The following is a 24,321-nucleotide window of genomic DNA, read 5'->3' as shown; positions in this document are numbered from 1 at the left end:
GCTTCGCCCCGAACTCCACTGATGAATAATGAGCTGTACTTGTCAGGAGAATGCGTTTCTGCAGTAAAGAATTCAAGAAAACGCTTTTGTCGTCGGGGCTTCGCCCCGAACTCCACTGATGAATAATGAGCTATACTTGTCAGGAGAATGCGTTTCTGCAGTGAAGAATGCAAGGAAACGCTTTTTATCGTTAGGGTTAGGGTTATATATATGTGTGTGTGAATGTGTGTGTGCTGTACGCATGTTTAAGCATAGGGTTAAGGTTTACTTGGCATTAGGGTTAGGGTTTGGAAAAAATCGTCCCACCCCCCTTCCAAAGTTCGGGATCCGCTAGTGATTTACATTACATTTGTTATTAGATATAGATTTTAAAATAAATAAAAGATAAAAAAATGGGGTCAAAGATGGCGGGCAATGTAGTCCTAGATCTATCTATTATGGTGGAGACCAACTCCTCAAACTTCGTTTAAGGAGGAAGCCTCTTCCACCATGTTATACACATATAAATTGTCTTTGTTAGTACAAGGAAAAGAGGAAAAAGAGGAGGAGTACGGCAAAGGTCCACCACTTCCAACGATTATTCTAGCTAACGTCCGCTCAATTAGAAACAAAGTGGATGAGATATGTGCCCATGTACGCTACGACCACGTTTTTTAGGGAAAGTTGTCTATTGGCTTTTACTGAGACATGGTTAGAGGAGGATGACAACGACAACCTAATTGCTATTGATGGTTTATTTCGCGTGAGATCTGACAGAACGGCTGAGTCTAAGTAGAAGAAAGGGGGGCGGGGCTTTGTGTACATTAACCTCAAATACTGTACCAACTACACGGTTAAAAAGAGAATGTGCTGTCCGGATCTAGAACTACTGGCGCTCTCATTGAGACCTCTTTTTATTTGCCACAAGACGTGGTGTTATTTACAAAGTCCTGGTTTATGTTCCGCCTACAGCCAAGACGGAAGTTGCAGCTGCAACCATCGCTGACGTAGTGCATGAGTTTCAGACAAGGTCACCGGACTCACCATAGTCATACTGGATGATTTTAACAAATGCACCTTGAAGGTTGACCTACCCACCTTCTATCAAAACATCTCATGCCCATCAAGTGAAAACAGAACTAACCCTAACCCTAAATCCTAACCCTAACCCTAACCCTAACCCTAAACCCACCACTAGGATCATCGGAACACAAAACAATACAACTGCTGCCTACTTACCGTACGAAACTTAAAGAAGGAAAAATCATTAAAAAAAAGTACAAGAATGGACTAAAGACAACATTCTCAAACTACACCGACTTAAACGTGTTTAAAGAAACCACTTTAAATGTGAAAGAATGGGACGAAGCAGTGACGAATTACTTCAAATTCTGTGAAAACATGTGTATTAGTACTAAGAATATCACGATATACCCTAATAATAAACAATGGGTCACTACAAAAATAAAACGGGAAATCATTAAAAAAAAGAGTATATATATGAGGGGTGACAGGCAGGAAAGGAAAAAGAGCTCAACGAAATCTCTTGAGGAAGGGAGGAGAAAGTACCGGACCAAGCTGGAAGACTCGATTAAGACAAGGGATAGTAGACAGGCGCAGGCGTGGGGTATCATGAACAAAATGGCAGGAGCACAAATACAAGAGACGACAAAATATTATCCAACGAGTTAAATATTTTTTTTTTTCTGCATTGACAGGTAACATTTTTTTTAGTATTCCAAATTGAATTACTTTTGAATTCTATGTATAACGCCTTAGTTTTTTTGTTTTTTTTTTTCAATCTATAATCATAAAATTAGGCTTAGTGTCAGGGTGCTACAAATTATAATTCCTTTTTATTTATTTCTTTCTCTCTCTTTCTCTCTCTTTCTCTCTCAAGGATTAGTCTTTTTTATTTTATTGCATCGCATCTAAAAGGAAGCGGAAATGACATTCGGGATATTAAAAATAATTTGGCATAAAAAAAATCATTTGCACTAAAAATTACTGAACATGTGTGATTTATTTTTGCTGCTTCATATATAGGTTGTGATTTCTAAAGGATATACTTGACTTGACTTAATCCTGTGCACTCCTAGGGGAGCATAGGGCCACATCCACACCTTTCCACCGAACTCGGTTCTGAGCAGCTTTCTTCATTTGCTCCCATGTCATTCCAGGATATAACGAAAGTAAAATTTAAAGGTCTTATAAAAAGATTTCGACATGGACAGTTTCATCATGGGGTGGCGCTTAGTCTCATTAAAGCAGATGTCAAGCTTTGAGTTCTTTTTTCTGCCGCAGGCAATGGCGAATTTTTGGACTACCTTCCCAAAACTAAACTCATTCCACTTGCGCTGCTACTGGATGAGCATGAAACCCACAAGACAATGGAGAGTGTGTAATACTGAGATTCTAATACATATACATATATATATATATATATATATATATATATATATATACATATATATATATATATATATATATATATTGTTACGAATCTCACTATCCAGGCTCTCTGCAAATTGCACCAAACGACACCACCAACTTAAAGAACTTGACAACTCTGGGCTTGAAAATAACGTAATAGTTTAATGTCAATAAATAACAGCCAATACTGTACAATTGGCAGCACGTAACACAAGACTGTACAGATATCTCTCCGCCGTATCAACTCTTGCACTGGTCTCTCTGTTTCGTCTCGGACTTGTACTGAGCCGTTGTAACGAACTGTAGATCGGGAAGTTGTGACTGACTGGTCTCTGATACCTTCGCTCTTTATATAGGGTCCCTGCTGGCCTTCTCGAACAGGACAGAACGCCGCTCGACGTTTCTAGGTGGTCAGATGACTACAACTCTTTTGACGCTCCTGAGCTCTGTTCACGTCGGCGATCCTTCCCGAACTGTCCTGTTGACACTCGACTCGGCTGACAGTCGTAACTCGTCACGGTTGACCGCTCGTCTAGCGCTGGCCTATGGCGATTTGCGTCGGCTGACTACACACACACCACTACCCCCATCTGTGCCACCACCAGGTTTATAACACTGCCCCCTCCTTAGATCTGTCCGTCCCGGGCAGATCCAGCTTCACCATAGTACTTGTTGAGTCTGTCGATGTGAACGACCTTCAGTTTCGACCTTTGGCTCTTCTGTATTCGATACACAACATCGTTTATTCTTTTTATCACTCGGTAGGGTCCTTCCCAGTCTTTTTTTAAGCTTTGGGGACTTGCCTTTTCGTCTTTGTGGATTGTAAAGCCACACCAGATCGTTCTCCTGAAACCTAGCGGCGTTGGCCCGTTTGTCGTACCTTGTCTTCACCTGGTCACTGTTGATCTTGATGTTCCTGCGGGCAAGAGCGTGAGTTTTCTCCATCCGTTTTCGGAGATTTGCGACATAGTCTGTCGAGGAGGCTGGCACATCTCCCGGAATTCCGAATAGCAAATCACATGGTAGTTGCAGCTCTCGGCCGAACAACATCTTTGCTGGAGTGTAACCAGTGGTGCTGTGAATCGATCCTCTATATGCCATAAGGAACATTGGTATATAGGTGTCCCAGTCATCTTGACGATCGTCGACGACTTTCGACAGGTGTTGTTCCAGTGTTCAGTTAAATCGTTCTACCATCCCGTCTGACTGGGGGTGAAGAGGGGTTGTGCGTGTCTTCTCGATGCCAAGTACCTGGCACATCTCTTGGAAGATCTTGGATTCGAAGTTTCGGACCTGGTCGGAGTGTAACTCTGTGGGAGCACCGAATCGGCTAATCCAATTTTCTACAAGGGTTTCCGCTATGGTGGTGGCTTCTTGGTTTGGTATCGCATACGCCTCAGGCCACTTAGTAAAATAGTCGATCGCCACTAGAACGTACTTGTTTGCTCTCTAGGACTCAGGAAACGGTCCGGCTACATCGATCGCTATTCTTTCGAAGGGATTACCGACGTTGTATTGCTGCATACGTCCCCTCGTTCTCCTGTGCGGGCCCTTCGCTGCTGCACACGTGTCGCACCTTCGGCACCATTCTTCTACATCATCCCGGTAGCCGAACCAGTAAAACCGCTGGCGCACTTTTTCAAAGGTCTTGTTGACACCTAAATGTGACCCACTAGAATTATTATGGATTTCTTGTAACACCTCGGCAACTCTTACTTTAGGCAGCAACAGTTGCAAGCGATTGCTTTCTCCATCTGCGGTTTCCCAGACCCTCTTGAGAACTCCATTGTCAATTGTCAGTGAGTACCATTGTGCCCAATATGCCTTGGTAGCAGCTCCTTTATCAGAAAGGTGATGCCATTCCGGTCTTTGTACGTCTTCCTTCATAAGCAGAATGGGAGCCAGATCATCATCCTTTAACTGGTCTTCTCGGATTCTTTCGTCGGACCATGATCCACAAGCTTGTACTCCAAGACGTTGGCAATCAATGATACCACCCTTTTCTTCAACCTTGCTGCAGTGTTTACATTCCATTCTGCAAGGCCGTCGAGACAGCGCGTCAGCATTCTGGTGAGTTTGGCCTTTTCGGTGCTGTGTCTCGAAGTCATAGGTTTGCAAACGTTCAATCCACCTGGCGACTTGTCCTTCAGGATTTTTAAATGACAACAGCCATTGAAGAGCAGCGTGATCTGACTAAGGATGAATTTTTGCCAATATAAGTATTTGTGGAAATGTTGTATGGCATCCACGACTGCCAGTAGCTCACGTCTTGTGACACATTAGTTTCTCTCGGCTTTGGACAATCTCCGACTAAAGTAAGCTATGACTCTCTCAGTTCCATCTATCTTTTGGGATAAGACAGCGCCTATTCCAGTATTACTCGCATCGGTGTCAAGTATGAACGTCTCGCCTGGTATCGGGTAGGCCAGAATGGGTGATGAAACAAGAGCCTTTTTAAGTCGCTCAAAGGCCTCCTGGCATTCCGTTGTCCAAATAAACGGCCGCTTCGGTTCTGTCAATTGATGAAGGGCGCTACAGAGGCTAGAGAAGTTTGGTACGAAACGTCTGTAGTACGTGCAGAGTCCAAGAAAGCTTCTTAACTCCTGGATATTAGCGGGAATCGGCCATTCATTTACGGCTTCAACTTTATCCGGGTCTGTGCTGACTCCTTCCTTCGACACGATATGCCCAAGGTACTTGACTCTCCTTCTGAACAAGGAGCACTTCTTTGGATTCAATTTCATGCCATCTTTTCTGATTCGTTCGAATACTTCCTTCAGGTTTGCGATATGTTCCTCGAAGGTTCTGCCTATGACGATAATGTCATCTAAGTAGACAAGACAAGTGGTCCAGTTGAGTCCTCTTAACACATGCTCCATTAGTCTTTCAAAGGTGGCTGGGGCGTTGCAGAGTCCAAAAGGCATCACGGTAAATTGCCAGAGACCATTACCAGCAGAGAAGGCCGTTTTATCTCTGTCCTCGGGGTGTAGTCCTACTTGCCAGTAACCGCTCTTCAGGTCAAGGGTGGAAAAGATCTGTGACCCAGCAAGTGTGTCCAATGTGTCGTCAATCCTAGGGAGCGGGTAGCTGTCCTTGTGTGTGGCGTCATTTAATAATCTATAGTCGACACAAAATCTCGTGGATCCATCTTTCTTCTTTACCAAGACGATGGGTGAACACCATGGACTGTTGGATGGTTCAACAACCCCTTGCTGCCTCATCCGTTCTATGATGTCCATAGCTTCTTGGTGTTTTGCTAGCGGCAGGCGACGTGGTTGCTGTCGTATAGGTCTAGTGTTTCCTGTGTCTATTCGATGCTGGATTAGATTTGTCCGCCCAAAGTCCATTTCATCAGATGGCAATATGTCAGAAAACTTTCTGAGGAATTGTTCTGGTTTGGTGTACTGTTCTTTCGACAATATCGTTTTGACTTCTGTCAGAAATTTAGTAACCTGCGGTTCACTGGACTCGAGTCTTTCGACGGGGTTTTCACTGCTACAGTTTTTTATCATCTCAAGAGCATGGCAACCAGCGATGGTGCTACCTTTCCGAAAGTGTTTCTCTACTGTACCGAGGTTCATAATTCTTACGGGTACCATTAGGTCTTTCCCAATCGTGACTAGTGCCTTTCCTACTGCTATCCCGTTGTGGTTGGTGTCCAAGCTTTCTACCAGCGCTGTTCCTGTCGTGGGATAGCCGTCCTCAATTTTCCCCCAAATGATCATTTCAGACTTCGCAGGCAAGGTTGTATTTTCCACCAACTCAATCCTTCTGACTCGGCCATCTTCTTCATTCTCGTCGCCAAGCAAGGGTACTTTGAGGTATCCACATTGTAAAGTGCCTCCACCGATATTTAAGGAAAAGCCATATTTCAGCATGAAGTCGAGCCCTATTATGCAGTCATCTGTGACGTCAGCAATCAGGAATTCGTGTTCGAATGACTGATTCCCAATCTCGACTGTTATGTCGATCAGGCCTTTTATGGGCATCAGTTCTCCACTGGCTGTTTTCAACGAGTAGGCTCTAACTGGCGTTTTCTTGCTACTGTCCACTTTATCCGTCCGGATGACTGATCGTGAGGCACCAGTATCTAGGAGGAGGTGATAATTTTGACATCCAATTTTTCCGATGATTTTCAGACTCTTACTCTGTCCTAGCAAAGCGACCGGGATGATGGTTGTAGGGGCTCTCATTCTCTGTGTCGCCGGGTTCTGCCCCTTGAAGCCGGCGCGTGCTAGTTTCCCTGGTAGCCCCGAGAATTTGGTCGTGCATACCTTTCTAATCTGTAATGGGTTCCAGTTTGTGCAAATCTTCTAGTGCAGCTTCTTTGTATATGACCAAGTTCACCACAATTCCAGCATCGTACAGGAGCCCTAGGTTGATTTTCTGGTATCTGGTTTGTTCGTCGTTCGTCTAGTGCCTCTGTCACCCTTCTCACAAGTTGTTCAAATTCTTCCTCTTTGACTTCCAGCTTTCGGCCTTGATGAGTGCTCCATGATGCGTCTTTGGCGGCTTCATATGAGAGAGCGTATACGAGGGCTTCACTGGCCTTACGTCTACCACTAACTCTGGTGGCTTTCTTTAACTCGGGGTCTCGAAGCGCATCAATGAAGGCGTCGGTGATAATGACCTCCAGAAAATCTTGTGCGGCTGTTGGGTAGGCCAGATGTGCGAGGCGTTCGATGTCTGTCTCTAGCTCCTGTAGTGTTTCATCGGGGCGCTGTTGTCTGGTCTCTAGTTGCACACGATATACTTCTTGCAGATGATCATCCCCGTATCGGAGTTCCATAGCCTGGACAAGGGCGGCGAAGTCTTGCTGGTTCGGTAGAGACTGTAGCAATTCGGAGGCTTTTCCTCTTAGGGATAACCCAAGGGCTGTTGCTTTCTCCTCCTCACTGTTCCATTTGTTAACTTTGGCTGCTGCGTCAAATTGTTTCTTGTATACTGACCAGGACACGGAACCATCAAATACGGGGAGCTTCATTTTCCCGGAGACTTCAGGTACAAATGACGTCATATCTGCTTCTGGTACATTTGTGTGCTTGCGTTGGACTTGTATCTTCATTTCGTCGATGGCCTTCTCTACTGCGTCGACCCTCTGATTCATCTGCTCGTCAATGTTGGTGATTCTCTCCTCCACAGCATGTATGCGTTGGTTCATTGCCAATAACTCCGTTTTGATTCCCGAGTCCATGGCGTCTATCTTGTAATTGGTGTTTCTTAGCTCCTAACGAACCGCTGCCATCTGCTCCTGTTTGCTACTGGCGATCTGTCCCTGCATAGCTGCCATCTGTCCCTGCATAGCTGCCATCTGTTCTAGCAAGTCCGGTTCAACTTTAAAAAGATATGTTTCCGGATCTTCTTTTTCCTTCACCAGTTCTTCCCGAAGGCGTGCTTGTAAAGTTTCTTTGTTTCCGCTCGTCTTCAGATCTCGATTACGGAGTTCTTGCCTCAGTTTTTTCACAAGGAGTTGGTCTAGCGTTTTCGTAGTAGCCATTACAGATCCCAAATCTGACACCAGTTGTTACGAATCTCACTATCCAGGCTCTCTGCAAATTGCACCAAACGACACCACCAACTTAAAGAACTTGACAACTCTGGGCTTGAAAATAACGTAATAGTTTAATGTCAATAAATAACAGCCAATACTGTACAATTGGCAGCACGTAACACAAGACTGTACAAATATCTCTCCGCCGTATCAACTCTTGCACTGGTCTCTCTGTCTCGTCTCGGACTTGTACTGAGCCGTTGTAACGAACTGTAGATCGGGAAGTTGTGACTGACTGGTCTCTGATACCTTCGCTCTTTATATAGGGTCCCTGCTGGCCTTCTCGAACCGGACAGAACGCCGCTCGACGTTTCTAGGTGGTCAGATGACTACAACTCTCGTGACGCTCCTGAGCTCTGTTCACGTCGGCGATCCTTCCCGAACTGTCCTGTTGACACTCGACTCGGCTGACAGTCGTAACTCGTCACGGTTGACCGCTCGTCTAGCGCTGGCCTGGGGCGATTTGCGTCGGCTGACTACACACACACCACTACCCCCATCTGTGCCACCGCCAGGTTTATAACAATACATACATATATATATATATATATATATATATATATATATATATATATATATATATATATACAGATAAGTAATACCCAAACTAAGCCCCTAAGGTCGCGTGTAATATTTGGATAATTCTTTAAAAAGTAGAGTTTAATTAACGAAGGACAAAGAGTCGCTTGGGTGTATTACATTTTGTGTGCAAAAATAAAGCAATTTTTTTTCTAGTTTCGAGTTTTCCTAATTTGATTACAGCACAAGCAATTGTGATATATTGTTTTTGTCAGAGCTACGACTACATCTTTGTATTCTAAAGTTGAAGATAAGTTTTAATTCTTACCGTGTTTTGCGCTCTTTCTATTTCGCTGTATTTCTAAAACAGATGAGAGAAATATATATATATATATATATATATATATATATATATATATATATATATATATATATATATATATATATATATATACGCATTAACTACTCTTATATATTAGTCAAAATGTTCGAGTTCCAAACTAGGTGATGTAATATTCAATTTAAGATCCAAAGGCCACCTGTCATGTTTGGCTAGTTCTTTATAAATTAAAATTTTATTAATGTGGGACAAAGAGTCACTTGGGTGTGTTATATTTTCTGTACAAGAAATAAAACCAAAATTTAAAAGATTTTCATGTTTGCTTAATTAGATATCAGAACGTAAAATTCTGATATATTTGTTTTGTCAAAGATACGCCTACCATTTTTGAATTCTTAAGTAGAAGATTAGTTTCAATTCTTACCATGTGTGGCTTCTGCTTCGCTCCGCGTTATTTCTAAAACAAATTTAAAGAAATATAAATAAAATGTTTATGTTATAGTGTTGGTTTCAGAAGTTTTACAAAAACAATATTACTTTTAATAAATTAGTATGTTACATACATTATATGCATAAACTATTCTAATATTTAAGTCAACATTTTCTTGTTCCAAACTGGGTGAAGACGGATCTTAAATTTCAGAATCCTTAAAGCATCACGTAGTCCATCTTTATCTAAGTGGGTACCAAGTTTGTAGACACAAAGTAATGGCGTTTGGTCATTATACTAGCCACATACACTCGGTACAGAAGACCTTTTTTTTATTCTTCTTAGTAAGTGCTCTTAAAGTTGAGTAAAAAACTTTAGGTCTATGGGAGCCTGCCTCTATCTGCATGTCTTAACAAGCTTCTGTCTGGGTAAGATTCTAACAGATATAAATATGTAAATTTCCTTTTAGCGAATTTATTTATGTACAATCGAGGCAACTAAGCACGGATCAGCAACTTATTGTATGAGGGCAGCCCAGGTTGAAGTGGGAAGTAGTATATCCACGAGGCGCGAAGACCTCTCCAACATCAGAGACAACCTTCTGTTGTTGCCAGGAGCTGACAATGTAAATAAGTTCCTATTTTCTTTAAAGTACTCATAATGGCATGCGTCTCAAATAGCCTCTGACTATTAAGTCTAGTACTTGGTCTGCTCGTGTGTAGATACTAATACTGGTGAAACTACTCTTACTAACAGATGAAGAGGTGAAGGCGGATACCTGGCGCGACAATACAGGGAGCTTTGGGCAGATGAAGAACGTCAACCTAGTTAGACGATTCATTTTGGAAAGTGATAGTCTGATTAAAATTCCAGTTGCCTTGCAGTACCAGAATTTAGCAGAACAACTAGAGGAAACATCAGGAGGGAAGCGCCTTAGACGTTGGGAGTATCAAATATAGCATTCCCTCCTGCAGCTTCTGCATCTAAATTGGTGCTAAATGTAACGCTAGGCGTTGCTTTGGATTCCATCAGCAATGTCGAGACCGTGATCCCTTTATCTAAAGCCCATGATGTAATCTCGGAGAGATTGATTAATTGATTTTTGATTTGAGGCACATCGGCACAATTTAGGCCATGTCGTGCCTGCAGTCCCTTAAGGATCCCTCTCTCTCTAAACAACAAGGGCCAGATTCTATACAGTCATATCATTAAAATCAAGGTCTATTCACAGTTAAAATAGTAAAGGTAGTAAAAATGTAAATATTTGGTAAAAATCTAATGTAAATAGTGCATGTTCACAAATTCATAAATCAGATCTTCGTAGATAGCCCAACTTCCCGGATAAAGCCCAGTACCTTCCCAGGGTCGACATTATCAAATAGTGTATTTAAATTAGTGGCGCTAAAATATTTCGCCCTGACATCCTGGTATCTGGGGCAATCAACGAGGATATGTTCCACGGTGAGGCGAGAGTCACAGTACTCACAAAGTGGGGGCTCCTCTCTCTTCAGTACAAAAGAGTGCGTGATGTAGGTGTGGCCAATCCTAAGTCTGGACATGGTCGTGCTACCACGCCTTGTCAGACCCTTAGATGTGGGCCGCCACCTGACATCCGCCACAATCTGCCTGAGTTTACTGTGAGTCTCAGCCTCCCATCGGTTCTGCCACTCTCGATAGGTGGCAGAGGCAATACTTTGTCTCAGGTCCGAGTAGGGAATTTGGGTTCCTGACACCGCATGATTTAGGGCTCTCTTTGCTTCTCTGTCTGCGGCTTCGTTTCCCTCAATGCCAACATGGGAGGGGACCCAGATGAAGGTGACATCCCTACGGTCGGCTGTTATTTGGTCCAACAGCTTGTCCATTACCCTGGCACTTGAAGCACCTCATGGGGCTAGGTATGTAGGGCCTCACTGGAACTCGTAGGTATCCTGCCTTCACATACTCTGGCGGTGTCCTAGTTCCGAATGTGAGGATAATAGTGGCGGTTTTGACCTCCTCACCCTCCCTGCGCCTGGTAATGCGCCGGGCATGGGTGACTCCTTAAATGCCCTCCACTATTTCCTTCTCGGAACAATTCAGTAGGTCCCTAGAGCTGATTACACCTCTGCTGGTGTTCAGACTCTTGTGTGGCATGACTTCCACTTGGAGATCACAGAGTCTTCTGCATCTTAAAAGCCCATCAGAGTGTGTCTTGCCATCTACTTCTACAAGATGTTCCATTGATTTGTGTAGCTTAGACACACTCTTGAGCCCTCCCACTACTGACTTGAGTCCCTTATAGATAAGGAAAGGGCTCAGCTTTGTCAGACTTTTCCCCTCCTCTGTGCACCTGACCACCAAAAATGATGGCCAGGTAGTACAGCTTTTTGTGGCCTCCTCCTTTTTTGCCTCAATGCGGCGTCTCTTGCCCAGACTTAAATCTGGGGCAAGTAGTTTGTTAGGGGTTTTTTTGTCCATGTATATTCTTGTTAATTCGGCACCTGTGCTCCCCACCCGCCATCGAGTCCAACAAGGGGACGGGCCTTTCGGAAGTCCAGAATGAGCCCGCCAGGGCTACACAGGTGCTATACTCAGTCAGCTGCTGCATCGGACGTGTGTCCGATACAGCAGCTCCCTGATTGACCCTCCAGCCACAGCCCTCCAGCCGATTGACCCAGAGCGGGCCATCTGGGCCTCAGGTCTAGGGGAACTTGGAGCCAAAGTATTGTGTTGTGGTGGTTTATCCTCAGATAGCCACCACTCAAACACCAGGATCTCTTTATCCCCCCTTACCCGTCGCAGTCCACGGCAAACGGACTGGTCTAGGACGTAGTGAGATATTTGGAGATAAGGAGACAGAGTGATGATCATTGAAGGCAGACTGAGGAAAAGAGGAGGCAGACACAATGATAGAAAAGAAGTAGGGCACTTTTGAGCTCCAAAAGTGCTAAGGAAAGAGGAGCGCAGTTTAACGTCATGTCTCGGGACGAGCCTCGGAGAGAAAACTCTGGTTATATATATATATATATATATATATATATATATAACTTTAGACTTAATTATAAAATTTACGTGTTTCTTAAATTATAGTCAGACTATCTCGCGCCAAGTCTATATAAATACACTAGCCTGGCATTATCCGCGGCCTGCGGGTCTAAGTTTGTGTTCACTAATGTAGTGGATTGGATTTAGATGTATGTTAAACTTAGCTAATGATCCTTTCACGTTATTTCTCTTTCGCTACGAAAATAAAATTAGGTTTGCGAAAATGGGTTTACCCGAAGTCGATACATTCATATCTATTAAAAACGAAAAGAGCGATAGCTTTGTTAAATGAATGGGATTATAAAGTGAACAATTAAACGAAATATTTTTAGTACGGGATTCATGAATGAATATAGATCTAGGCCTATCTCAACTCGGCTTCGCAGCTTTCGTAAACGAATGTAGTCTCTTAAAAATGCTTTAGAAAACCAAATTTTAATGTTTATTTGATCAAAATATGAAATGAATGGACTATAATTAGTATGTTCATGTGTTAATGTATAAAACTATCTGTGCGAAGAGAAGTTTTATCATCTAAGAGTTGAATTAGAGTTTTAGATCTAGGGATGGGATTATAAAGTAAACAATTAAACGAATTTATTTTTAGTACGCGATTCATTACGGTATTGTCTAATGAAAGAATGTTCGTCAGGAAATCTGTAGTCACATATATAAAGAACTAATTTATGTAAAAAATGCTTTTGAAACACAAAATTGAAGGTTACTTTTATTATATAATGAAATCAATGGGTCTTCTTTTGTATTTTTATGTGTCAAAGTAAAAAACTATCTGCGCAAAGTGTATTTCTTAAAATTAGATCTAGGTCTAAATCCTTTCGATCTTTTCTCATGTCAACATTGTAGACATGGCCTAGATCCATAAAATACTATAGCTGTAATAGAGTCGGACAACTTTATTTTTTTAGGGTCTTAACTTTGTTTTAGGGCTACATACATACACTAAGGTCTAAGTTGGTACCCAAGAAACATTCCTGTCAAGTTTTATCAAGATTGGTCAAGCGGTTTTGATGTCTATAAGTAACATACATACACCTCACATTCTACTTTATAGTATAGATATATAACAAACCCATTCTCTGAAAAATAAAGAGTGATTCACTAAAGAAAATGAAAATAGATTTCAAAATGAAAACGATATGAAAATGAAAGACCTTAATCTAGAGATAATAAATTAGGAGAAATAAGCTGCTTTAAAAAAAATAAATAAAATAGATGTTACCTTTGGCTTCAGAGAAAAACACTTCCTGTTAGCAGTAAGAAAATAAAAGTTAATTAAGTAAAACAAAATTATAAATATGTTGTTAATTTTCATAAAAGGTTTTGAACTACCTAAAAAAGTAATTTTATTATTTTCTTTTAATTATTTTTGTACTAAATATTTGAAAAAAATAAAAATTACATAACAAAATAACCTGGGTTTGACCAATATTGCAATGTGCGTCTTCTGTTTGAGATTCCTAAATCAAGAAAACATAAAGAACCTATCAACGTAAAAGTTAACATAAAAAATATGCATACTTGACTATAATTACACCTAAAATACATTACTAAACTACGGGATACTTTAAGATAGAAGACTGAAAGAAGTGAAGTGACAATAATTTTTACAGGCGTTAGAAAACTAAACCATAACTTACAAATACAAAAAAAAATGTTATTTAAAATACCTAGAAGCACAAATAGCAAAAAATACATGATTTATTCCATTTTTTTAGGATTAATATTTATAAATGCTTATCTGAATTTATAGACTGGAAGCGATTTCCTGAATCAGTCAGTAAAATCATTGATTTTGAGATTACCATGCAGGACTATAATGACATTTGCACCTAATTATTTCCTATTTTGAGGATACTTTTGTAATTAAAAATCAGGAAATTTAAAATTGAAGAGACCTTAGAGAAGGTTTCTGAAAGTAACAGCTGATGCACACATATTTGTTAAATAAAAGGTAACTTTATAACTTTATAACACTATTGTTTTAGAATTTTAAGATAAAAAATTGACATGCTTTTTAAAAATTATTTCTTCTTGACACAATTTAATAGTTAATTTATATTCGCTCTGTTTTAATATTTTATTATTTTTTTTATACACATTTCATTATCTTTAGTTAGAAATTTCATTCTTCGTAAAACCTTTGTCGAAAAAGGTCAAAATGCTTTGATCTAAAAAGTCAAAGTCTTAGTCTTCTTGGAGGAAATCTTTTGGAGTAAACTTAATGTCAAACAACATTAGAATTAAGGCTATTAAACACACTTTAACTATTTATATAATGCTATAAATACATAGCTATTTGGTCAATGTGGATGTCTGGCGACTATTTTCTAAAAAAAACAGGAAATGGTTCGTGTTAAGCTTCAAGTTTACCCATACAAACACACACAAAAAATAATACAAAAATGAAAAAATACCATTTTAAACCTTGCGATCTATAGGGCAGTAGATGTTAAGCATATGTGTTTCTATGGGTGTCATTTAGCCAACACAACGACCTTCAGCCTTTATTTTCCCCAAATAAAGTCAAATACCCATTAGAGTTCGGTGAACCCATAGTCGCTTAAATATTATCAAAATACATTTAAACAGCACTTACTATAGCGAAAAATTCTTCAATAAGTTTTCCTGCTGAAAATCTTTCTTTATGATTTAACACAAAAGTTTGTTTTAAGAATCTTTCCATTCTCTCTGAAATGTTGTTAGGGAGTTTAGGACTTTCACCGTTGTGAAGAGTAAATATTATATTTGCAATGTTAGAGCGATCGTGAAAAGGTACTTTTGCTGTGATCATCTCTAGAGCTGTACAGCCCACACTCCTTAAAGAGAAAAAAAAACATTCTAAATAAAAAAAAATTAAATGATTGTTTATTTAAGTGGTCCTCAAATGGGAGGGAGGCAGAATGGAAGTGATAGCTATTAGATGTGTATGGCCTGTCGACCGTTTGACCGAACGCCTTTCGAGAGTAGAATAAAAAAAAGACTAAAACCAATTTAACTTCATGATGATTTGTAGCCTGCTTAATTTTAATGTAAGAAATACTTTATGTCCTACATTATAAAAAAACTATTTTTTAATTAAACGTGATAACCTTTTTCTTATATAAATAAACGTCTGCAAAGAAATCACTCACAAAAAAAGTATTTTGTCTAGCAAAATTTAAAAAAAAAGAAAAAAAAAGTTTTTATAAAAGCAACATTTACTGCCATATTTAATTTAATTTTTTTATCTTCTTTTCCTATATTAAAATTAATTAATTAATAGACTAATTGTGTTTTATTTGCTTAATATGTACTCTTTATAATGAATAAATGTGCATTTTTTTTTTTACTTTATTTCACAATTGAATGTTGGGGGAAATCTTTGTACCAGACAAACAGATAGACAGGCAGGAAAAGGTTATTACATTTCAAAAAGAAATAAAACAACTAACAATGCAAGACATTTATCAATTCTTGTTTAACAATCAACTAAAGTTAAAAATAAGGTAACTTAATTAAAATAAATTCAGCAAAACATAATTCAGCTTTTTTATAGCACCTACCAAATGTCTGCTTTAAAATTATATGGCTCCATATCCGGTTTTCTGTTAACAACCTCAGGTGCCATCCATCGACACGTTCCCAATTCCATTGTATTTTCTGAACCATCCATAAATTTAGCAAGTCCGAAATCTGTTATTCTGATATTATTTTCGTCCTCTAGTAAAACATTTGGACCTTAATAAAAAAAAATTACCTTAAATGATACAACGATAATGTTAAGCATTGCAGATATTGTAAGAAATTAAAATCCATAACAAATACATAATAAAGATCGTTTAACTATGGGTAGTACAACTTATTTTGTAAGTTTTTTGTCATTGTACACATTATAATTTAAATGAGCTAATACTTGTAGCAATTAAATAATGTCGTAAATTTGATTTTTTCATTAATTTGTGAATAAATGTTTTATCATATCTAAAATTTCAACATTTGTCGAAACATATTATAATTTATAACAGTGTTAAACACTTTTGGGTTTATCGAAGCTGTTCATTAAGCAAACCATTTTCTGTCTATTTTTCGTATGTACGAGGTGGCAATGAGTTCCATGTGTATAAAAAAAGAACAACGTTTACACCATATATAAACCTTTGGATTTCATAAAATCCTAAAAGAGAAATATTCATTTCTAGAAATACAAACAAGATGTCATTTAGGTTTTTTAACACATTTTTTTTAAATTGTTTTTTAAATATTTTTGTTTACCTTTTAAGATAAACTGCCGTGACTATCATACAAAGTGCTTACCAATTTTATTAAGCAGTATTTTAAATTAGGCATTTTGTTTCAATGTTTTAAGTATAAAACACACAAACACACACATACACACTCACACACACACACACACACATATATTGTTATAAACCTGGATGTGACACAGATGGGGGTAGTGGTGTGTGTGTGTGTAGTCAGCCGACGCAAATCGCCCCAGGCCAGCGCTAAACGAGCGGTCAACCGTGACGAGTTACGACGGTCGGCCGTGACGAGTGTCAACATGATGGTTCGGGAAGGATCGACGTCGTGAACAGAGCTCAGAAGCGTCACGAGGGATGTAGTCATCTGACCACCCAGAATAGTCGAGCGACGTTCTGTCCGGTTCTAGAAGGCCAGCAAGGACCCTATATAAAGAGCGAAGGAATCAGAGACCAGTCAGTCACAACTTCCCGATCTACAGTTCGTTACAACGGCTCAGTACAAGTCCGAGGCGAGACAGAGAGGCCAGTCCAAGAGTTGATACGGCGGAGAGATATTTGTAAAGTCTTGTGTTACGTGCAGCCAATTGTACAGTATTGGCTGTAATTTATTGACATTAAACTATTACGTTATTTTGGAGCCCTGAGTTGTTAAATTCTTTAAGTTGGTGGTGTATGGTGCAGTTTGCAGAGAGCCTGGATAGTGAGATTTGTAACAACTGGTGTCAGAAGTGGGATCTGCAATGGCAACTACGAAAACGCTAGACCAACTCCTTGTGAAGGAACTTAGGCAAGAGCTCCGTAATCGAGATCTGAAGACGAGCGGAAATAAAGAAACCTTACAAGCACGCCTTCGAGAAGAAATTGTGTAAGAAGGGGAAGATCCGGACGCATATCCTTTTGAAGTCGAACCGGATTTGCGAGAAGAGATCGTCAGTAGCAAAAAGGAACAGATGGCAGCGGTTCGTTAGGAGCTAAGAAACACCAATTACAAGATAGACACGATGGACTCGGGAATCAAAACGGAGTTATTGGCAATGAACCATCGCATACATGCTGTGGAGGAGAGAATCACCAACATTGACAAGCAGATGAATCAGAGGGTCGACGCAGTGGAGAAGGCCTTCGATGAAATGAAGATACAAGTCCAACGCAAGCACACAAATGTACCAGAAGCAGATATGACGTCATTTGTACCTGAAGTTTCAGTGAAAATGAAGCCCCCCCGTGTTTGATGGTTCCGTGTCCTGGTCCGTGTACAAAAAGCAATTTGACGCAGCAGCCAAAGTTAACAAATGGAACAGCGAGGAGGAGAAAGCGACAGCCCTTGTGTTATCCCTAAGAGGAAAAGCCTCCGAATGGCTACAGTCACTACCGAACCAGCAAGACTTTTCAGCCCTTGTCCAGGCTATGGTACTCCGATACGGGGATGAACATCTGCAAGAAGTATATCGTGTGCAACTAAAGACCCGACAACAGCGCCCCCGATGAAACACTACAGGAGCTAGAGACAGACATCGAACGCCTCGCACATCTGGCGTACACGACAGCCTCAAAAGATTTTCTGGGAGTCATCTTCACAGACTCGTTTATTGATGCGCTTCGAGACCCCGAGTTAAAGAAAGCCACCAGAGTTAGTAGTAGACGTAAGGCAAGTGAAGCTTTTGTAAACGCTCTCTCATATGAAGCCGCTAGAGACGCATCTGGGAGCGCTTATCAAGGCCGAAGGTTGGAAGTCAAAGAGGAAGAATTCGCACTACTTGTGAGAAGGGTGAAAGAGGCACTAGATGAACGACAAACAAACCAGATACCAGAACATCAACCTAGGGCTCCTGTACGATGCTGGAATTGTGGTGAACTCGGACATATACAAAGAAGCTGCACTAGAAGATTTCCACAAACCGGGACCCATTACAGATCAGAAAGGTATGCACGACCAAGTTCCCGGGGTTACCAGGGAAACTAGCACGCGCCGGCTTCAAGGGGCGGAACCCGGCGACACAGACAATGAGAGCCCCTACAACCATCATCGCGGTTTCCGTGCTAGGGCAGAGTAAGAGTCTGAAAATCATCGGAAAAATTATATGTCAAAACTATCGCTTCCTCTTAGACACAAGATCAGTCATCCGGTCAGATAAAGTGGACAATATCAAGAGAACGCCAGTTAGGACATACTCGTTGAAAACAGCCAGCAGAAAACTGATGCCTATAAAAGGCTTTATCGACTTAACAGTCGAGATTGGGAATCAGTCATTCAAACACGAATTCCTGATTGCTGATGTCACAGATGACTGCATAATAGGGCTCGACTTCATGCTGAAATTTGGATTTTCCTTAAATATCGGCGGAGGCACTTTACAATGTGGGGATCTCGAAGTACCCTTGCTTGGCGACGAGAATTAAGAAGATGGCCGAGTCAGAAGGGTTAAGTTAGTAAAAAATACAACCTTGCCTGCTAAGTCGGAAATGATCATTTGGGGTAAGATTGAGGACGCTATTCCACGAAAGGAACAGCGCTTGTAGAAAGCTTGGACACTAACCACAGCAGTTGGAAAGACACTAGTCACGATTGGGAAAGACCAAAAGGTACCCGTAAGAATTATGAACCTCGCTACAGTAGAGAAACATTTGCGGGAAGGTAGCACCATCACTGGTTGCCATGCTCTTGAGATGATAAGTAACTGTAGCAGTGAAAACCACGAAAAAAGACTCGAGTCCAGTGAACCGCAGGTTACTAAACTTCTGACAGAAGTCTAAACGATCATGTCGAAAGAATAGTACACCAAAGCAGAACAATTCCTCAGAGAGTTTTCTGGCATATTGCCATCTGATGAAATAGACTTTAGGCGGACAAATCTAATCCAGCATCGAATAGACACAGGAAACACTAGGCCTATACGACAGCAACCACGTCGCCTGCCGCTAGCAAAACACCAAGAAGCTATGGACATCATAGAACGAATGAGGCAGCAAGGGGTTGTTGAACCATTCAGCAGTCCATGGTGTTCACCCATCGTCTTGGCAAAGAAGAAAGATGGATCCACGAGATTTTGTGTCGACTATAGATTATTAAATGACGCCACACAAAAGGACAGATACCCGCTTCCTAGGATTGACAACACATTGGACACACTTGCTGGGTCACAGATCTTTTCAACCCTTGACCTGAAGAGCGGTTACTGGCAAGTGGAACTACACCCCGAGGACAGAGATAAAACTGTCTTCTCTGCTGGTAATAGTCTCTTGCAATTTACCGTGATGCCTTTTGGACTCAACGCAACGCCCCAGCCACCTTTGAAAGACTAATGGAGCATGTGTTAAGAGGACTCAACTGGACCACGTATCTTGTTTACCTAGATGACATTATCGTCATAGGCAGAACCTTCGAGGAACATATCGCAAACCTGAAGGAAGTATTCGAACGAATTAGAAACGCTGGAATGAAATTGAATCCAAAGAAGTGCTCCTTGTTCAGAAGAAGCGTCAAGTAACTTGGACACATCGTGTCGAAGAAAGGAGTCAGCAAAGACCCGGATAAAGTTAAAGCCGTAGATGGATGGCCGATCCCCGTTAATATCCAGGAGTTAAGAAGCTTTCTTGGACTCTGCACTTACTACAGACGTTTCGTGCCAAACTTCTCTAGCCTCTGTAGCGCCCTTCATCAATTGACAGAACCAAGGCGGCCGTTAATTTAGACAACGGTATGTCAGGAGGCCTTTGAGCGACTTAAAATGGCTCTTGTTTCATCACCCATTCTGGCCTACCCGATACCAGGCGAGACGTTCATACTTGACATTGATGCAAGCAATACCGGAATAGGCGCTGTCTTATCCCTAAAGTTGATGGAACTGAGAGGGTTAAAGCTTACTTCATTCGGAGCTCGTCCAAAGCCGAGAGAAACTACTGTGTTACAAGACGTGAGCTACTGGCAGTTGTGGATGCCATACAACATTTCCACAAATACTTATATGGGCAAAAATTCATCCTTAGGACAGATCACGCTGCTATTCAATGGCTGTTGTCATTTTAAAATCCTGAAGGACAAGTCGCCAGGTTGATTGAACGTTTGCAAACCTATGACTTCGAGACACATCACCGAAAAGGACAAACCCACCAGAATGCTGACGCGCTGTCTCGACGACCTTGCAAAATGGAATGTAAGTATGCAGCAAGGTTGAAGAAAAGGGAGTTATCATTGATTGCCAACGTCTTGGGGTACAAGCTTCCGGGTTATGGTCCGACGAATGAATCCGAGAAGACCAGTTAAAAGATGAAGATCTAACTCCACATTCTGCTAATGATGGAAGACAGGCAAAGATCGGAATGGCATCACCTTTCCGATATGGGAGCTGCCACCAAGGTATATTGGGCGCAATGGGACTCACTGACAATCGAAAATGGAGTTCTCAAGAGAGTCTGGGAAACGGCAGATGGGACATGCAATCAGTTACAGCTGTTGTTGCCCAAAGTGAGAGTTGCTGAGGTGCTGCAAGAGATCCATAATAATTTCAGTTGGTCACATTTAGGCGTCAGCAAGACCTTTGAAAAAGTACGCCAGCGGTTTTACTTGTTCGGCTACCTAGATGATGTAGATGAATGGTGCCGAAGGTGCGACACATGTGCAGCAGCAAAAGGTCCACACAGGAGAACGAGGGGACGTATGCAGCAATACAACGTCGGTAATCCATTCGAAAGAATACCGATCGATGTAGCAGGACCATTTCCTAAGTCCCAGAGAGGGAATAAGTACATTTCAATAGTGATAGATTATTTTACTAAGTGGCCCGAAGCATATGCGATACAAAACCAAGAAGCCACCACCATAGCGGAAACACTTGTGGAGAGTTGGATTAGCCGTATTGGTGCTCCTAGGGAATTACACTCCGACCAAGGCCGGAGAATAAAATGTGCAAATACTTAAAATATTGTTATAACCCTATTGGCGGCGCAAAAGGGTTAATGTGTGTGCGGCCTACTGACACACACGATTCAGGCTATCACTCAGGTTAAAGGCTGTCGATTGACAAAGGACAGTACTAGTATGAACTCTGCACGCAAATATGACGAGTGTTATGGTCACCTGATCATAGGCCTGCACAGACCACAGACACAGAGTGTAAGAAAGCGGAGTTCAAGACCGGAGAGCGTTGAGACCGGGACTTTGAGTCGACTATGAAGTCTTGGTTGAGTCCTCAAGTGCTATGTACAAGTCCAGGAAGAGATAGAGACAGTAGAGTTTTGTACGGTGATGTACAGAGTAACATTTTAGTTGTTGATATGTTTGTTGCCAATTGTCTAGTATTGACTGTTATCTACTTATTCATTCATTAAAGAACCAGATTATTTTGGAGCTCTTGTTTTCAGGTTCTTGATGTGTTGATGTGTTGATGTGTTGTGTGTTTAGCAGGGTTTACAGAACGCCTTAGTAGGAGAGAGATTATTATTAGTATAGCTTTTATATAGCGCTACTTTCATGCTTATAGTATGCTCAGAGCGCTTTGGTCCAATTCTCATTTGTGGACCAGTGGGGGGGGGGGAGGGGGTATCTAGGAGTTGGTTTTCCGTGCTGCCTTTAGGCGCTCAGTAAACGCAACTCTGCCTGAGTCGGGTGTCGAACCTCGAGCCCCCTTCTAGGTAGCCAAGACAAGCCAAGTTCAAGCTCACTTAGCCTCTCGACCACGCTTCCCATTATCCCTATTATCGTAACAATATAATAAAATTAAAAAGATGCATCAAAAATAATAATAATTTTTAAACATTAATTTTTACTTCCAAACTGCATCTTGACCAATGAAAAAATGATGCAGCATGATTTTAATACCTTTTATGTCTCTATGTATAACACCTTTATTGTGTAAGAATTCTAAACCTTCTAGAATTTGACCGGTATAAAGAAAACACTTTTCTTCAGTGAAAGGTCCTTCACGTAATGCCTCACTAATACAACCCTGTAACAAAATTTAAATGGTCAATTTTATTAAAATTAATTATCTTTTATTGAAAATTTCCTATATCTTAATTGACTAAATATTGTTTCTAAATTGAGACGAATGAGGAAACAAAAAATATATTTGTTAAATCATTAACGTTTTTACAAATACTTTAATATGCTAAGCTCTTTAATAGGTATCTTTTAAGTCATAAACTTAAATAATGTGTACAATGGTCTGTTATATTGCATGATATTTGACAAACAGATTTCAGATGCCATCAATGCATAAAAGAAAAAAAAAGGAATTGTTTTAAAAAAAGGTTAAAAGCAAATTGACGAACTAAGGATCAAATAATTACACAAAATTAAGACAAACACAAAGAAAAGAGATGTATGAAATACATGAAATATTACAAATAGAAAGACTTTTCTTTTTAAGTAGAAAAGAGATCGCTTCTTTTTCGAAACATTCTTCCAAACGATTTTTTTTTTTAAAAAGCAAATGATTCAGCGTTCCAAATAATTTTTCCTATTACTTTACAAAGCACATATTTAGTTAGTCACATAAACAATTAGATAATGGAGATAATTATTTAAAATATATTTCTTAAAACTTTTTATAAATTTTTCTCTCACCAGTTTCATGTATGCTAGATACAATGAACAATATAATTCTGAAACACAATATCCAAAGAATTGTATTATACGACGATGATCAGGTAGTCCTCTCAAAACTTCGACTTCTCTGTAAAATATTTTCTGCAAATACATTTTTAAAAATTCCTAAAAACTTTGTCATAATTTTGGTTTCTTAAACATTTTAAGTAGAGGTAAAGGAAAGAGCAAAGAGCACTTAAAGAGACCCTAAACAAATCGTCAGCAGACCTGACGTACACATTCAAGGACCCTCTAAGGACAATAATGTTAAGATCAATTACAACAGAGGAGGATACCATGGCCTCTACAGTCCTAAAGAACAACAAAGCATCAGGCATAAACAAGGTGTCAGCAGAAATGTTAAAACAAGGGGGACAGTGCACTGCTAATAGAATGACTGATCGCTTACTACTTTCTTGGCAAACTACTAAAGTGCCTGAGGACTGAAAACAAACAATGATTAAAAGCCTTCTAGAAAGGGTAATTTGATATATTGCAACAACTGAAGAGACATCATTCCCTCTTTGTTGCGGGCAAACTTTTTAGCACTGTTCTGTTGAGGCGACTTCAACAGTCTGTAGACGAGAGGCTCAGAGAAGAGCAAGCAAACTTCCATATAGACCGAACATGTGCGGAGCAGATCTTCGCTCTATGAAATATCATAACACAAAGTCTCGAATACCAACAACGTCATTTTCGTAGATTTTAGAAAAGCATTTGAGAATCACTACGGAAAATAGTAAGACAATATGGCATCCTTGAAAAATTCGTCCAGATTCTATGACATTTGCACTACTCAGATCTACAAATATATGCATCAAGGAATGACAGAGAGCATAGTAACGGTACCTTGTATTTGCCTCTGAATAAACTAGGATAAGCCTAAAATTATGCGAAGGATGCCACTTTAAGACTTGGTGAGTCAGAGCTTAAAAAGTTGGACAAGTTCACATCTCTAGTCAGCATCTTTACAAACAATGAAGATGCCTATCATGATGTAGAGTGACGAATAGGAAAAGCAGCGAGCATTTTGCAAAGGCTGCGACTATTTGGACAATTGAACTTTAGCCAAAAATACACCTACTTGACAGAGTCGTCATCAGCAGCATATGCATTTGAGACGTGGAAGTCATTTGCCAAAATTGAGAAAAGACTAAATGTAGCTCAAAACAGATGGCTAAGATAGATTTTAAGATT

The 24,321-nt window shown here is 40.4% G+C and overlaps 1 protein-coding gene across 1 annotated transcript in view; it reads right to left on the bottom strand.

The window, feature by feature from the left end:
• The window catches only part of LOC106064832 (uncharacterized), a 99,507-nt gene that overhangs the window by 56,153 nt on the left and 19,033 nt on the right, over positions 1-24,321 (bottom strand). The window contains exons 4-11 of the mRNA XM_056017635.1: positions 23,104-23,226; positions 22,357-22,483; positions 15,840-16,014; positions 14,894-15,113; positions 13,710-13,754; positions 13,517-13,541; positions 9,247-9,279; positions 8,811-8,843 (exon numbers count right to left, since the gene is read on the bottom strand). Coding sequence (XP_055873610.1) covers positions 8,811-8,843; positions 9,247-9,279; positions 13,517-13,541; positions 13,710-13,754; positions 14,894-15,113; positions 15,840-16,014; positions 22,357-22,483; positions 23,104-23,226 — 781 coding nt within the window. The remainder of the gene's footprint in view (positions 1-8,810; positions 8,844-9,246; positions 9,280-13,516; positions 13,542-13,709; positions 13,755-14,893; positions 15,114-15,839; positions 16,015-22,356; positions 22,484-23,103; positions 23,227-24,321) is intronic.

The sequence above is a fragment of the Biomphalaria glabrata genome, chromosome 18 (assembly GCF_947242115.1).
Source record: "Biomphalaria glabrata chromosome 18, xgBioGlab47.1, whole genome shotgun sequence".
Classification (NCBI taxonomy): Eukaryota; Metazoa; Mollusca; class Gastropoda; family Planorbidae; genus Biomphalaria; species Biomphalaria glabrata.
The sequence above is the reverse complement of the archived record's forward strand: the minus strand, read 5'-3'. Positions and strand labels throughout refer to the sequence as shown.